Source organism: Polyodon spathula, chromosome 2 (genome assembly GCF_017654505.1).
Source record: "Polyodon spathula isolate WHYD16114869_AA chromosome 2, ASM1765450v1, whole genome shotgun sequence".
Taxonomy (NCBI): Eukaryota; Metazoa; Chordata; class Actinopteri; order Acipenseriformes; family Polyodontidae; genus Polyodon; species Polyodon spathula.
Genome location: NC_054535.1, coordinates 101,625,436 through 101,642,837, shown reverse-complemented (window position 1 = coordinate 101,642,837; position 17,402 = coordinate 101,625,436). Strand labels below are relative to the sequence as shown.

Here is a 17,402-nt window from a genome sequence, read left to right as displayed (position 1 = left end):
CTTGCATATCTTATCTTTGACCTATAGTGATACATGCTATTTCCAATAGGTGCCAAAAGGTGTTTGCAAATTGGTAAGAGCGTGTTATGTATTGTTAAGTTCTGTTTGAATGCACTCTAATCAGGCTTCTATGTTTAGATCGATATCCACTTTATACTGTGTAGCTTACCAAAGAAGGAATTGTTTTCACTTGATTCATCTGTTAATCATTGCTTCCATGCTGTCTCCTCCACAGTTTTACTCTGCATGTTTTTCAAACCTTTTTTGCATCCACACAGGGTACTAAATGTATTTAGAAAGCTGCTTGTGAGAGCATGTTGCCTAGATATATTCATGTTTGTATACTATATGTGTGCTCGCTGTGTAAACTACATTTTCTGTATATGCATACACAACCCACTGAGATATAGTTAAGCATATTGAAGCACATGAAATGCATAGCAAGGTGAAAGTATAGTAAACCTATGTAAAACTGCTACTGTATTTCCTGTCCATTCATATTAAACTTCTCTATTTTTATTAAATGCAACGCAGGCTGCAAAAACAGATCCTGCCAAGACTGTGGAAGCAAAGCAGGTAAGGTTCAGCTGCACTCTCCATGCGGGTCTTCATGGGGATCAGACAGTGTAAACACAGTGACCTGGGCTAACTGGAGCCTCTATTAATCCTGTTTCTGCATTGTTTTGAGTGCTTCATATGGACCCTCTCTGAGCAATGGTCTTGCATGACAATATGTAATGTACAAGATGAAATATCTTGGACAATAAGAGACACCCTCCGCCTGGCGTATTAGCTTCTAGTATATACAGAGGGCAGTTCAAAATCCCAAGGCATTACCAGTTTACAAATACGTACAGGTATGCAGAGTAAGGCAGTGAAGCTCGGCAGGTAGCAACAGCAGACCAGGTGAGAAGAAGATGTTGTGGTTGATACTGTGCATCACAGAGGTGCAGTCTTGGTATGCCTGCTTCTGACTTAATGTGATTGAGGGTAAAGGAAAGCGGGATATTTTCTCTGCTTTCCTTATGTTTTCTGCAGTCTGGTGTAATGCATGCATTCGTTCTCATTAATCCCATTCTTCTTTTGAATTTTGCACAGCCAACAGCTTCCTCTGCCAGTGCACCAGCTGCTGTAAAGCCAAAAGAAACCACGGTAAGGATGTACGATCAACTTGTTTGTCAATCTTTTAACATCAGTCTGGTGGAATCGTGTCCCTTAAGTATTGGGGTGAAATAATGTATCTCCACGCCTTGTACACCACAGATAAGCTAGGGAAATATACCTTCCTGCCAAACTTTTTTTAAGTTTGGCAGGAAGGTATATTTTTCATGGTTGTGGAGACAGTGTTTAAGCTGCAGCCTGACATGTTTGTGTTTGTCCAGGACCAAGCACAAAGGCAAACAATGTGTTTCGTGTGAATAATGTAAGGTGTATACAAAATATTCGAGAGAACAAGTCACAACCCCCCACCCTCCTGTTTCTTTCAGCCCATGGATCAGAAGTCCTCTCTGGGCACTGCTACAGCCACCACCACCGCTGCTGCTGCTGGCAAGGAAAGTGCTGAGGTAGGTAGCAGGGAATCGACAAGTCTGCCCTGAGTGGGGCTGATGACCTCGTTCTCGCCATCAGACTGGCAGCAGTTTCTCTTGAGTGCAAATAGAACTGGTTAATTCCTATAGCTAACTGACGGTCAAGGATGGAAGTTTACTTTTGGTATGGTGGTGTGGGCTGGTCTGTAATAGAGGCTTTAGTATGTTCCTGGTTTATTAATTTAGTTTGGTGCTTTTTATTTCTTTATTTACACAAGTGAGAGGAACTCGGTGTGGGTCTTCACTGTTTACCTTGTTGTACTGCTGTGCACCATGGTGGCCTCAATATAGCTCTCAGAATCATGTCTTACATCTAAGTACATCAGGTACCCCAGAGTGTAACCATTGCCCTGTCCCCCTGCAACTCGCTGCCACTCAATGTTTGTTTTATGTGCTATTTCTCTAAATGAGTCCTGTTGGTGTTTTTCCTTAGGGGTGATTTTTATTGGCCCCTTTATTTCCGCACTTTCAGGAATAAGTAACTTTATAGAAAGACTAGCCTGGGATATCTAATTAAATGTTTTTTATACTGAAAAATGAATATGAATTATATCAGACTCATATTTCTCATACTAACAGAGCTGTCTGCAGTTTGTGTTTTAGATTGTATAATAACCTCATGGACGTCGTGATTGTGTTTATAACTGATGCAGAATTAACTGATTCTGTTCCTTTTATAAATCCACAGAGTTCAGGGATGTCCTTGGATGCTTTGGATGCTCTTGGAGACACGCTTGGTGTTGCAGAAGTGGAACCACAAGCCCCCAAACCTCTTCCTAAAGATATCATTCAGGTACTGGGTTAGGAGGAGTAATACCATTCAGAACACAGGGCAGTTAAAATGGGAATGATTTGTTTATTTTAAAAATGAATTATTAATAATGTTAGTGATTTACAGATACTGAAGAGCGTTACAGGGCTCTAATAATATTAGCATTCCTTAACGATCATACCAATTGCCAGTGGATGACTGCATCTGTAGTAAATAGTGTAGAAACCACTGCCAGTTTATATCAATAAATTGTAAAGACAGGACACATTCCATACTTAGAAATGAATCAGTAGAACCTTTTTACATTTTCACAAGTCGAACTAAACACTATTGTCTTGTGCATTGTTGTGTTGCAGGAAAGCTTAACTGCTGAGAAATATAAGGGGAGAGTTGGGGAGAGAGAAGACTCTCTTCCACCTAACTATAGATTTGGTGGTACTGTAAGTACAGGTTTAAGTAAACTCTACTTTTAATGCCAGAGAGTGAGGATGATGCCATATTAACTGCTTATGTTGTGTTCTGTGTAGAATAAAGACACACCCATACCCAAAGCAAAGGAGGAAGACAAGGTAGGGGTTTTCCTTATTATTATTATTAGTATTATTATTAATATTATTGTTAGTATTATTAGTTTTATTATTTTCTGTTCAACACATGTGTTCTATAGTGTTACTATCTTGTTCCACTTGCATGAAGCTGTGTGCTCTGTTTTCTCTGCAGACCCCAATGGATGACATGGCTGCTCTTGATGCTCTGGCAGGAGATTTTGTCTCCTCTGCCCCCAGTCCCAATGTGCATTCTGCACCGGCCCCTTCTGCAGCAACACCAAAGACACAGCAGGTAGGCACAGCTGTTTCTGGATTGCTCCCACTTCCTGCTGTTTGTCTGATATATTTGGTACAGCAGGTCCTGCTGTGTAAACCAGCCTTCTTCCATGTGGTTTTCTGTTACAGTGAATTCCATATAAAGTTTTATACTGTGTCAGAAACCTCAGTCAGTCTTTATATATCAGAAAAGTGTAGAAGTTGCACGTATCTCTGTCAGCATGAGATTTTAGCTTTTCATCTTCCTGACGCCACTGAATAACATACAAACATAATACTACAAATTTTTATTTTCAAGTGGAAATAAACATTTGAGTCAGTTCCAAAGTCCTAAAAATAATAATAATAATAATAATAATATCGGTATGTGGAATAAACACAGTATAATATAATAGAAATGTGATCCTTTGTGATGCAAACATATATATATCTGGGTAAGATTTTAAACCATCATTACCAAGAAAAAAGTAAATGGTAAATCTCTATTTTATTTAATGTATCTTAGGTTTAAACAATTGTTATTTTAACCATTCAGACCATTGTAGTTTTTTTGTTTGTTTTGAATTGTGAGCATCTCTCTGTATTTCATTGCATAGCAACCTAGTAGAAACAGTAAGCACACGTGGATTACGTCATCAAAAAGGTGTGTGCATGTTTTTCAAGTGAGAAGTGGATATATGGCTTATTAACAAAATATGACAATGGAGCTTCTACTAGGGCAAGAACACATCTGTGGCATGTTAAGCAATAACAGAAAGAAACATTGTGCTCCGTGTTGTATTTATCAAAGTACGAGGACTCCGACACAGCTAGAGGCCAACTACAACAACTTTATTAACAACTGGAACTGAACAAAGTGCAAGCCCTGTCTAGTAATAAACTTGATTACTAGTGCAATGCCTTTTGACATCTCTCCTTTTTATGTATTTTTTTTTAATATCTAAATTCCTAGATTCGAAAGTGTTTACTTTTATACAAATAATTAACTTGTCTACATTAGGACTAGAGGTTGCAAGCACTTACTCCACAGTGGGGATTGGTCTTTACCACAATATTCTTTACTTCAGGAATGAGTTGAACAAAACTATTTTAAACAGTGTTCTTTAGGTAAATTAGAACTCATCTCGCTATCTTGCCGGTGGTCTTATTGTCCTTCCACTTTGTGTAGCCTGCATGGGAGAATGCGTCTCTCTGGAAACAGTTGCTTTCTTGAAAGCTGTTTCTGCTGCAGCAGCTAGGGGTATCTGTTGCAACACTAACAGCACTACCGTTTCCTTTGCAGACATCAATGGACAATACCTCAGCTCTGGACGCCCTGGCAGGAGATTTTGTCTGCCCGGACGTCAGCCCCAAAGTGCACGCTGCAGCCGCGCCCACATCTCAACCCTGCGCTGCAGCAAAGCCACAGAATGTTTCACGGCAGGTGGGTACATCGGTTACTGGAACTCCCTGCCGCTTCTGTGACATATTTGGAATGGAATGCTTTCTGTATTCAGTTATTCTGCTGGGGTTTATTTAAAGGGAATAACTCTTTTGTCTGCCGTGTCGGTGTGCATTGTTATCCAGGTTGCTAGGCCGAGCACGCTGCAGTTTTATTTTATTTAGCATCTCCTTCTGAGGGAGCAGCAGCAGGGGGTAAATACAAGTCACATTCATTCAGACATGTTATATATAGACTAGAATCACCCGGGTCACAAGCTTTCTCGCCATAACACTTTTGGTTTAGAATTAGTAGCCTCCTGTAGTTTGTGTCCTAAAGCACTGTTCTGACTTGTTTTCCTCAGGAGTCCAGAGGCACCACTGCTGCACTGGATGCCCTTTCAGACACCTTGCTGCCAGACGAGCTCCCACCCGCACCCAAACCAGTCCCTGCATCTGCTGTTGTCAAGGTAACAACAACAAGCGTTTCAGAAGTGTGCTACACATGAGAGACACCGACTTTGTACTATTTACAGCGTTTAAAGTTGAACAGCCTTGTACATTAATTATCTTCTAATGGTCACAGTTCACACCTGTTGGTGTGGTCACAGTTCAGGTTTAAGGAATGCTTGCATCTGGCTTGTCATTCTGAGTGCAACATGAGAGTTCAAAGTCACAACATGCTGCGCAGCAGTCGAAACGTGCAAACAGCTATAAAAGGGTACAAATGTGGCACATAGCACCAGCAACATTACTTTCTAGCACCAGAAGACAGGGTTTACTTTATTTTTTATATTTTTGTTTTTTGTATTCCTTAGCAACCATAGAGGATGATAGTTTTTCATTGGGTCTGGACTAGTCACATGACCTACCCACTCATAAACAAAAAACTCCTTGGAGAGGGGGGAGAGGCTTCATAAGGGCGGGGTTTGATAATTTAGCACCGGTAGGCTATCCTAGAGCTAAACTTTTAAAACAGTTTGCACCCCTGCTATAACAAAGACAAGCACATATTTCTCGTGTTTTATATGTTTTATATTTTATTAACCAGATATGTTGCACACTTAAAAACTGATATTAAAAATAAAAAAAAAAAACAATTGGACTTGAAATCAGTTTCCCATATGTAAGGACAAAAAGTAATACAGCCTTGTGTGTGACAGGCAAAGAAGTGCAATAAGCAAGTCTTTGATATATTTAGTGATTAGAGAATTAAGAAGGTTGATGATGATGATGAATACTGTATTTAGGAAGCCAAGGTTACCGAGGAAACACTCGAGAGACTGGGAGACCGGGATGATACTCTCCCACCAGAATACAGATTCCTGGTTGACAAGGTAACTGCTTTTCAAACCTCCTCTTCGGTGTTCTCCTTGTGTGTGTCTCTAAAGGCAAAGGAGTGCGTCACATAAAGGTACAGGGCTTCCATTGGTGTTAACACCTCACCATGTAGGGCCAGACTTTAAATATATTTCAAGAACAACAGCTTAGATTTATGTAGCATTTTTAAGATGCCTCTATCCTTTATAGCAGCTTTTAAAAAGTATCAAAGCATGAAACTTTGTAAGTGGTGCTGACACTGCTTACAAGGCCCCAAGCCCCTTTGTTTGCCCCCTGCACAAAACCCTGTGGTACCGATTTGCTTGAGCTGTCTCTTTGTTTTGTCTAATGGTCAAGAGTGCAGGAAACAGCATCAGTGTTGCAGTTTGTTGGGCGGAGTTAGGTGGGAGTACATTAATAATGTAGAATCTACAGTAGAACCTTGGAAACTAATACCTAGCGATCCTGTTTCTTCTTATTGTAGGACAAAGATAAGAATGGAGTTAAACCAAAAGAGAAGCCAAAGGTGAGTGGAGGCAATATCCAGCAAGGGTTTTACTAGAAGGCAAATATGTCAGTGGTAGGGATACAGAGTGCAACTTTGCAGCAATGTCTAGAAATCCTGCTGTACCATAAATATAACTATTAACAGCAACACTAAATGAAAATAGTTTGTACGTTTTGACTTGAAGTCTTTCTCCGTGTGATCCATTTATTTTAGTATACATCTGTGTTGATTGTATGTTTTCTAGTTCTGGATCCAAAATGTATTCTAAATCCTATAATAATAAAAGCTGTACTGTGAGTGGCATTATTAATGGAATGTACTGCTCAATTAAATGTGAAAAACAGTCATTAGATATGCAATAGAGAAATGTAATTCTGTATGTAAATGTAAATGTAAATCAGTATTCTAAAACTTAATAACCAATATGTATGTCTTAAATATCACTGGGGCACAGAAGTAAATAATCTCAACATACATATGTAGTGTATATGTAGTACAATATGTAGTGACAGAATAATGTATGCCATGCAAAATAAAGTAATACGGATATTTCAAAGCGAAAGATACTGAGAATGCATTGATCTATGTCTGTATTCTAGGAAACAATGGGAGACAGTGCAGCATTAGACGCTCTGGCAGGAGATTTTGACTCCCCTGCAGTCGCCCCTACGGTCCAGTGCACAGCCGCCCCCACTGTCCAGTCCAGTGTCCAGTCCAGTACAGCCAGGTCTCAGCCAGTCTCACGGCAGGTAAGCACCTCATTGGCATGTCCTCATTTGACAGGGATTCTTTAATACTGCATGGACCGAGAGAGAGGCTGTTGTTCGCTCCAGTTTTCTTTGAGCGCTCCACTTCACACTGTTTGTCTTTTATTCTTCCTTTCATTGATTGTAAAGCAAAGTTTTCAAAGCTTTCTGTTTTTATTCTGAACTAGATAAAATAAAAAAAATGTAGATTATTGTTTCAAAACTAGAAACTCAGAGTGTTACATTAAATGTTTAATATAATATTATATGTGTTGTGTGTGGTTCTCTGTTGATGCTTCTGCTTAGATTGTTAATCGGCATGCTTACTTATTTTTTTAGCAAAAAAAATTTGCTTCTGAAAGCTGTGTAGTGCCCTGCTTGTTGAAAAGCTGTGTAGCACCCTTGTTGAAAAGCTGTATAGTGCCCTGCTTGTTTTCCTCAGGAGTCCAGAGGCACCACTGCTGCACTGGATGCCCTTTCAGACACCTTGCTGCCAGACGAGCTCCCACCCGCACCCAAACCAGTCCCTGCGTCTGCTGTTGTCAAGGTAACAACAGCATCATTCTGCTTACTTCAGACATGATTGTATTGTGAGCCTCAGTTTCACCTTGGGGTCCACAGTTCTGTGAATTGGGCCCATTGTATTTATTTAATGCCAACAGGAATTCTCAATTTTTTCTAGGATAAAATGACTGATAAACACCAACCAAAGCTGGGAGAGGATGAGAACACAATCCCTGAGCAATACAGATTTAAAGATGAAAAGGTTGGTACTGTGTCTCAGTGACTCTGAGGTTTAGTGTGACAAGTACAAGATTAATTTTACATTGAAGGCCAATATAGGGCCTTAATGTTAATCCAGTCAGCCTGTGAAATAGCATCACCCATTTGTGCATGTGGATTTACATCTACTAACAGCCCATCTTTCCGCATTAGAAGTAAATAAAAGATATGGCAACAGTAATAATACAAATGAATATTAAAGCCAGTTCCATGTACTGTATATGCCGTGTTGTCTAGTTTTTATTTTATTAAGTATTTATTTTCTTGTTGTTTTTCCCTTCAATATCAGTATAGGGTATAGATGAACCCTGCTGTAAAGTATTACAGAAGCTGTGTGTTTCAGTAGCTGCCCTGGATCTGTGGACTGTCACTGTGTGATCTATCAATTCATAATCCCTTTGTTAATTTGCTACCCAGCTCTGTCAAAGCAAGCAGCTACTATCAAGGTGTCAGCTATATCCACTCCTGAAATATCTCCAGATCTGTCAAAGCAAGCAGCTACTATTAGGGTGTCAGCTATATCCACTCCTGAAATACCTCCAGATCTGTCAAAGCAGAAAGGGTGTGCCAGTGGTCATGCAGACAGGCAGGCAAGCACAGGAAGAAAAAGGTCAAAAAAACAGGTCTTTCTGGTTTTGCAGGGGAGACCCAGCTGCAGATGGACAGTCTCTCAAGCTGCACAGCTTGTCTGTTACTGTTAACACATTGTACTTGGTAGCAGCACCTCTAATGTAACAGCTCCTGTAACATTGCTTGACCAGCTACAACACAAACTGCTCCTGCAATTCCTAATTCCTCCCAAGAAACCTCACAAAAAGAAAAAATAATAAATTCTGAACAGCATGCCCTTTAAAAGTAATGATGTTTATTACACTAGCATTAAAACCTTTAGGCAAAACTGCATAAGACACTAAAAAAATACATCCCAAAGCATTGTTACAGATTAAACATCTTCTGTTTTACCAAGTGATGTTTTTGACATTGTTGGTGTATTTCTTCTGTTTAAGATGTAATCAGGACATTTGTCTTGCAGGGAAAGGGAGGGAAAGATGCAAGCAAGCAAGTGGTAAAACCTAAAGATCCAGCACAGGTAAGAAGAAAAGAAGAGAAAAGCATTGTAATCTTGCAGGCAAGCCAGTGTAAAACTGACAGGAATGCATGGCTATAGAATAGCCATACAAGCTCAGTATGTGAATATGATGATTTATTATTTAGTCATCATTCATAATTATTGTATAGAAAGGCAGTTGTCCATCCACAATCACAGTATAGAAAATAATTGACCTAGTTCTATATTTTACTGAAATGCATTGTAACTAATTGAAGTGATCCCTATGGTCTCCCCTAGTAAAGGCAGTGTTGTGCAGTGTGAGACACACAGTCCGGGGAGTGCAGGGTCGCGTTCTGGCTGGTGAAGCTGCTGATCTTCGCAGGAAGCATTTCATTGTCAATTGCCAACCTGTGGAATTCAGTCTTGCCCTTCTGTCCTCCAGATTGATAAAGAAAAAGGAGATGCCCTTGATTCCTTATCTATGGGATTTACATCAGACTCTTCACCTCAGAAAAAGGTAGGACTACGTTCATGTGCATTTATATATTGGAAACAGCGTTTAACTCGCTGGCATCTTTAAACCCTGATCGTTCGTTTGTGAGTCCTGGTGAATCTGCTGAGGGGTAACAGTTCATTCTGTTGATTTAATAGGCTGAAGACAAGAAAGAGGTCCCCAGCTCTACTCCAGCAGCAGCAAAACCTAAGACACAGAGCACAGACCCAAGTCAACCCCCCAAGGTACCTGATCAACACTGACGTATTGTACTCCATGCCAGGCGTTGAGGGCTGCGTTCGGTACAGCATTTGAACACCAGTAACGCACTGTACAGACAGACACGCTTCACATCACTCCCGTTAATGATACCAGCCGCATATTATCACCACATCGAAACATCTGGAATATAAAGGGAGTCAATGGGGGGGAAAGCTCCTGATAATCCCACTTTGGTTATGGTCACACTCTGGTTAACATCATTCAAGTTTCTTAGTCATACACCTGATCTCCACCCCCGCTCATATCACCTTGGAGGTTAAGGCACACAGTTAGCATGTCAGTAAGTAATTTGCAGCACAGTATTGACATATTCTGTTGCACAGTATAGCATACAGAACACTGCAATGTGTATCATTGCAGTTTTCTTGTGTTTTGAATTATTACAATGTGTTGCACATGTAGAGTATTGTAGACTGAATATTGAAAATAAAGTTTGTTTATGCACATTTAATCAATGCAGTGCTTTGTGCTAAATTTCAAGTTGCAAAGAAACAGACACATTTGTTGTACAGTTCTGTTTTTTGTTATTGAGGAACTCCTTTCCCAGCATGCTAAAGGATTTTTTGTTTGTTTGTTTTACTGTCGGTGATGCACATTTACTCTATAGTGGGAGCAATAACACCAGTCAAACGATATACCAAACGCGAGAGGACTCGCTTTATATTTCCAGCTGTGAATAATCCAGCCCTTCCCGGGGATCCAACACTTGACTTCTCATTTGTTGTTGTCTAACTGGATCTGCTCAAACAGTATTTACTCTCTGTAGGACTCGCAATGCACGCGCTCAAACTTGCTCAAAGTGTGTGCTTGTAGCCCCCTAGTGGCTGCTTTAAAACACCTTGAAACACATCTCATTGCAAGGCTCTGTCAACAGCTCCCTCTTTCGCCTCTTATTCTTACATTCATGACCAGTCCTGTGACAGGAACTTGACTGTTGTGCTCCTAATCTATCTGTTTATTTATTACTTTCAAGAACATTGTTCATCAATCGAGAACTGTGCTGCCAACTGCACCGCATATTGAAATTTGAGTTGTGCAAGTACACGGCAGCACATAGAAGCTTTGCCAATACATGCATGCCAGCTAGAAGTTCTATAGGAGCTGTTCAATGTGAACTATTAATGACTGGGCTGCAGGGTTAACTCCCAGTGAAGTCTGCAGTCTCCCGGCACACCTACACATGGTCTGCAGTCTCCTGGCACACCTACACATGGTTTTGCTTACATTAGATTCTGCAGATTTGCTTGCAGCAGGCTTGGCAGAAGATCAAGAGCTGCAGTGATATTGTCCGAGTGGACAGACTTGCTTTTATTAAAATGAGCTTGGAGTTAACATTTTGGATAAGGGAGTGCTTTTACTGAATTTTATTTATGTACTTATTTATTTAGAAATTATATTTAACTGACATGAAAAGCAAGAATTTTACATCACAGAGATTGTCGGCACAATATGACAATATCTGAGACTGTGTATTTAATATTACCAGCAGGCAAAGCAGCAGCTGGCAGAGACAACAACTGATCCCAAGAAAACAAGTAAAAGCTAAACCCTGAGAGGTAAGTGATAGGCTGGAACTGTTCCCCAGCCTGGTGCTCTTTACACTGGCTCGTAGCGACCCCTGTAGGGCTGAGTGTTGGTTACTGACTTTATTATTTATTATAATCAATTGGACAAATCTACTTTTAGAATTATTCAAATGACACGGTTTAATGAAAGATTATCCTGAACAGATGATTATAGTCATTACATGATTACATTTGATTGCGTTCATTGTCAAAATAGTAAGGCAGCCATGTTGCCTTTAACTGGGAATGGAATATGTATTGACATTTTCCTCCATTCAATCCTGTACCCCTGTGGGAACATTACAATAGGAAACTGAAATCCACCCGGTCTAACATTGGACTGCTTCCAAACTCATACCTATACCCAAGCATACAATATGACATGATTGTTGTAAATCTTACACGAGTCAGCACTGCACATACTGTATACTGTACATAGTTATATAACATAGTACACCTGATATACCTGGTTACTGGTACAGAAGTCACTTTGTGTCACTTTTCAGCATTTTATTTAGTTAACAAAGAAATGGAATGTCTCTATCAGCAATGCACATTATATACTGATGCACACAAGAAACACAAGTGTCAGCTCTAATGGATGTAATCACATATTTTAAACCTAGATATCAAACAAAAATCACAGAAAATGTGAACAAAAATACAGATCAAAGAATCATGATAAGTTTTCAGTATGAAACATGACACACTGTCAAAATGAAAACATTACAAAGTTAGTATCGGGTATGACCTCCCTGAGCATTAACACAATCCTGGCAGCGTTGACTCATAGACCTGATTAGCCTTTGGATAGACTGCTGTGGCACTGGCGATTTGGTCCCATAGATGTTCTGTTGGACTCAGGTCAGGAGAAAAAGCTGGCCACGGCAAGACCTCGACATTGTTTTCTTGAAGTCATGCAATTGTAATCCTAGCACTGTGTGGTCTTGCATTGCCCTGCTGGAAAATCGACACATCCGGATTAGCTTGCAGAAACTCAAAAATTTCAAGGACTTTGTTAATGTATTGCTGAGCATTAAGGTTGCCCTTTATCTGCTCCAAAGGCGTTCTTGTGTTAAAGGAGATTCCTCCCCATATCATCACACTTCCACCTCCGCACCAGTTGGCTTGGACAACACAACAGTCAGCATAACACTCACCACGACGTCTGCACACACTGTGGCTTCAGTCAGATCTGTCAAGGGCAAAACGGCATTCATCTGTGAATAAAACAATAAATCATTTTCATGCTGGTTGCGAGCTCCAGTCATTCTGCTGAAGCGCGGGTTATTTCTTCCTGGAATTTCTCGTGCTGTAGCCACTGCAGTCTGAAAACAATTCCACAGATGGATCAGTTGGATGTGACGGTCCAGGGCCGGTGTGGTGACCCTCTGCCTTCCAGGACGTGGCCTGTCCCTCACAGAGCTAGTTTCATGGTTTCTCTGGACTAGTCTGCTGATTGTTGAAACAGAACATCTCATTCTCCGGGCAACTTCATTAGTCAAGCGGGGTATGCTCCTGTCTTTAACTGTTCTTGCATAAAATTATGTCTTTTCAAATAGCTGTTTATACAGATTCTTAATCAACTCATTTTGGTAGTTTTAACTCAACTCAAATACCAAACACTGAGCACCTGGCGTTTTTTATGAAATCACATGACTTCAGCTCAGTATTTTGTTATCCCCAGGAACAATACTACTCAAACAATCAACAGACCTATCTGCACACTATTTAAAATGTAAATAACATTATGTATGTACCCAATGAGCTATTGATGTAAAACTTACACTGTTGCATTTCATTGTGCATGAGTATATAAAAACCCTGTCCATGTTACCCCAGCCTTCGGAAGGGCTATGCCCCCCGTCTAAACATGACCGAGATCTCTAAACTGAAATCGCTGTTCCTGCAGTGCCAGTTATGGGCACCCAGTTGTCCATATCAAGTTGCTTTACTTTTTTGACATGTGGGCTTCCCTGTGGAATGATCCTGAAGAAAGAGAACTATGTGGCAGTATAAATGTGTGACGATCCTAACCCTGTGTTTTTGTTTTCTTCCCACACAGGTGCACAATTAAAGGCTTGCTTATCCTCTCTTTTTGTTACTGGGACTGGGGTTCCAGGCTGCTGTACCAAACGGCTGATAGTGTTTTTCATTTATTTTTATTTTTTTCCCCAACTCTCTGTACACTGGCTTTCCTGCAAGTTTAAGCACAAAAGAGTTAGACTAACCAGATTCTCTACCTATGTAGCTATGTATAAGAAGTTTTGTCTTATTTCTGTTGTATAAATCACATCTCTGTTGTCAAGGACTAAAATGATATATATATATCCTTCAACCAGATTTGTGACTGTGGATGGCAGTGTATATAGAGTCTCGCCAGTGCCAGTACTCTCCTGTGCAAAAAGCTCAGAACTGCAGCATTTCTCAATTGAAGCCTGCAGTGCCCTTTACTGGAAACCTCTATCACTGGGTGTTAACTGTGCTGTGCTGGCAGCGTAACCAGCATTTTGCATCATTTACTGGAGAAGGTTTACAAAACTAGGCTCTTTTGGGGGGCTGGCAGGGGGGCAGGAAAGGTGCAATGATCACTAGCAAGCAGACCCAGATCAGGGTCAGATCCATGAGAACATCAGTAAAGCAGTCATATTACAGTCAAGCAGGCATGCATGCAACACACGCGCAGTTGAGAGGTGCTTTTATTATACAGGTGATTTTAACATGGGAAATATATACAAAGGGATGTATTGCATAGATAGAGGGCTATCGTTTACTGATGATCTTTACACACCTTCCATTATTATTGTAAGCTATGACAGCAGTAGTGCATATTAAGTAATACCTAAAGAAACTTCTAACTCTATTACAAACTTTTCTAGTGGAAAGTCCTCCAAAATGACTACTAGTCAAAACTGTTGCCCTTGAATATCTGTTTCTTTTAGTATTACTTTAATATAACACTTGAGTGTTTTATAGTTCAGAATGGTGATATCACATTTCTCTTTACTCAGTGTTCATAAAACATAATCACGAAATTACAAATCCAGGTGTTTTTTTTTGTTTTGTTTTTTATAATAACATATAAAGGCGAACCTTCTCGTTCTTGGTTGAATTCCTGTTTTCATTAAACCTGGTTTGTATATTAAAAGCTTGTAAGAATGGATTCTGTAACTTTGGATTTCATTACGAGTATAGGAAATGCTGCACTACATTGTATAAAATTGGAAATTGCATTCTTTTTGTCTGGCTTTTTGGGTACTTTATTAAAATACGAATTTCAAAGCGATATAAAAAAAGCTAAATAAAATAACTTTATATTGTGTCTAGTTGTATTTATTTATGAAGTCACAGGTTTACAATCATCACAAATCCACCTCTATATGAAACCGCAGCGTCCGAGTCAAGACAATAAGAGCACGCCAAAGGACTGCAAACAGTAACTTACTGTTTAATATTTTGATCAATTAAAACGGTGACACTTGTTATTATCAGACTGGTACTTTAAACAACAATATGAAAGGTTATTGGACACCTGGAAAGAAATGAATAACACAACTGTATAACGTCATACATTGTTATAACTCTGTCCGATCAACAGGCACAAATCAACAGAACAATTAAAGTTATTCCATTGGGTATAAAGAGTATAGGGTGAGTGAGCACGTTCTTTTATTAGTACAATGTTGGAGATGATGTATAGATTATTGGATCTATAGTAGACTAGTCCAAATTGGTCTTTAAATAAAAACAATGCTATCAAAAAAAACATAAAAATACATGCTGAATGCAGCTGTCAAAATCAAACTATAATTTCACAGTTATATAATAAGAATGTAAAAAAAAACAATCACAACTGTTTACTTAAACAGCTATTACTTATTTTTGATTAAATTTAGGTATGAAAAACCCAAAACAAGGACAAGAAAAGGGATTACTGAGTGCTGGTGTCATAACCTAGGGTGTTCCGTCCTGTATGACTGGTGCAAAGGGCAGTACCCACTTCCACATGATATTGAGACACTTTGACTGTGGGTGCTGCTCCTTCATCTTATTAAACATGGTGAGAAGCTCCTTGTCCAGCAGCCAGCCAAACATCACAATTTTCATTAAACTGCTGAGCCGTGAGATGCAATGCACAAAAGCCCTCACTGGAGAGTCGGCAGGCTGCAAGCTGCAAGTATACAACCTGCTGAGGATCAGTTCCTTTAGGTCAGACATGCTGTCCAAAGTAAGAAAGAAGTTTCTCCAGCCGGAGTCTGTTATGTCATGGTTGGCAGTGAGATCCAGTCTCTGAATTGCTTGAAGATGTCCTTCTTTGGCAGCTTTTGCTAAACAATAAAAAATATATATTTCTGACTGAATCTATACTGATATATAACTGAATGTAATTTCTGAGCTCTTTAATATCATGTTATGTGTGTTCTGTGTCAGACTGTGGCTTTCTGCTTAGATAATGATCTACGGCTTAAACACAGCCATGTTCGAGAAGCAAGTGCTCAGAACAGGGTTACCTGAAACCTTGTGTCCATGCTAGCCGTCAATTCCAAAGATAAGTGCAGCACAGTGGGGTTATGCAGCAGCATCACCAAGCTGCTCGGACGACCGCTTTGTACTTAGACTGTCGAGTGCCCCCAGCAGGCACTAATGGTTAATGTACTAAAAGTTCACTTTCTTCTCAACTGTGTTATTGTTTACTGTGTGTATCTTTCAATCTACATGGTCTCATACAGCCCGAGGCAGTGTGGCATTTCAGAGGACACTATAACCACTCAAACTCGCTCTGTGTCCTGATTACAGGTAAAACAGGTTAACACACGATATTACCTAAAATCAAGTTCCAGACTACTGACTGAGTAGGTCTCAAATTAGTTTTTTTGAACACTGTTACAAATCATATTAAGGACTAAAACTGTTTTTGAACCCTTAATATGGCTTGAGAAGACTAATGTGGACAGGGCCTAATATCCAGTGCTTCTGCTTCAGAAACAAGTGTAACAGCTGAAGGTAAAAAAATGAAGTGTTTTTTTTTTTTTTTAAAGGCATCCTCTGTTATTGAAAAGGGACACTAGTTATTTAATGATCTAAGCATAAATAATAGAGGATAGCAAGTGTACAAGGATATTAAAATCAGTAAGAAATATAATAGTCCAAACATGTATATGGTACAAAGTGCCCCGTTGACACCACTTACCTAACTCATACAGGTTGCTATCCACAAGTACTAGAGTGGCTGAGAGAACTCTCAGGTGTTTGAGATGCTGAAACTGTTCAATTACAATGGAGATGGTTGATTTTACACCATTTCCTGAAGGAAGATTCAGCTCCTCTAAACAAGCCAGAGATCCTAGGGCACAAGCTTTGAAAGATGGACAAACAAATATTTGTGTTTTAGATCGCCTGTTCAGTAAAACAGAAACGGGAACATTTCTTACCAAAACAGCCAGCCTCTTCATGTTTTGCAAAGTACTGTGAATTCAGGTTCAAGATCTTAAGGTTTTTGAAGTTTTGTAAAGATGACACTGTTTAAAAAAGTGGTGATTACAGCATAGACTAACAGTAAAGACCAGTTCACAATTATGACTGTGCTCTATCAGTCACTTTCAATTTAAAGGATCAGATTTCTATCTTTACATCATCTACATTCCTGTAATAATTAATGTATCGCCTGTTTAATATCCTGTCATGTGTGTTCTGTATATTTCTTTTTGTTGTTTTTACTTACTAACTACTAAAAACACACATTAGATTAAATAAAGTACATTATTCATTTTTAATCATTTTTACTCAGTCCCTTTGGTTGCCCATTAATGGCTCTTATACAACTTGCACTGAAAGATCTACCGTAGTATCGAAAAGCTTTTTCATATTCAGTGGTCTTGAGTGAACATTTGTACCAGATCTCAGTTTGGAATCTATCTGAATTCTTTCAAATCCAACTGAAAGTGAATCATACTGTTTCAGATTACACTGTGTTGCTAAGCAGGTACAGAGCTTGATCTATGGAAAATAATCCTCTAAATTAAACTGAATTCAGGTTTAGAAAGTGCTTA

General features: G+C 39.5%; 1 protein-coding gene and 1 long non-coding RNA gene across 17 annotated transcripts in view; one reads left to right on the top strand and one right to left on the bottom strand.

Moving 5' to 3' along the window:
* The window catches only part of LOC121305674 (calpastatin-like), a 99,112-nt gene that overhangs the window by 44,285 nt on the left and 37,425 nt on the right, over positions 1–17,402 (top strand). For 11 of the 16 annotated variants that reach the window (XM_041237434.1, XM_041237398.1, XM_041237458.1 and 8 more), the window contains 14 exons: positions 50–73; positions 535–576; positions 1,099–1,152; positions 1,488–1,565; positions 2,278–2,382; positions 2,718–2,801; positions 2,889–2,930; positions 3,082–3,201; positions 4,468–4,608; positions 4,970–5,074; positions 5,855–5,941; positions 6,409–6,450; positions 7,032–7,181; positions 7,621–7,725. In XM_041237434.1, coding sequence (XP_041093368.1) covers positions 50–73; positions 535–576; positions 1,099–1,152; positions 1,488–1,565; positions 2,278–2,382; positions 2,718–2,801; positions 2,889–2,930; positions 3,082–3,201; positions 4,468–4,608; positions 4,970–5,074; positions 5,855–5,941; positions 6,409–6,450; positions 7,032–7,181; positions 7,621–7,725 — 1,179 coding nt within the window. Of the gene's footprint in view, positions 1–49; positions 74–534; positions 577–1,098; positions 1,153–1,487; positions 1,566–2,277; positions 2,383–2,717; positions 2,802–2,888; positions 2,931–3,081; positions 3,202–4,467; positions 4,609–4,969; positions 5,075–5,854; positions 5,942–6,408; positions 6,451–7,031; positions 7,182–7,620; positions 7,726–7,860; positions 7,945–8,994; positions 9,052–9,454; positions 9,530–9,663; positions 9,751–11,273; positions 11,344–13,417; positions 14,675–17,402 lie in introns of those variants that run through there. The other 5 variants (XM_041237486.1, XM_041237478.1, XM_041237389.1 and 2 more) reach the window with 5 other exon arrangements.
* On the bottom strand, positions 14,493–17,024 carry LOC121305784. The gene is made up of 2 exons (XR_005948123.1): positions 16,544–17,024; positions 14,493–15,680 (listed from the first exon to the last, which is right to left on the bottom strand). It is a non-coding gene; the product is annotated as an uncharacterized LOC121305784 (long non-coding RNA).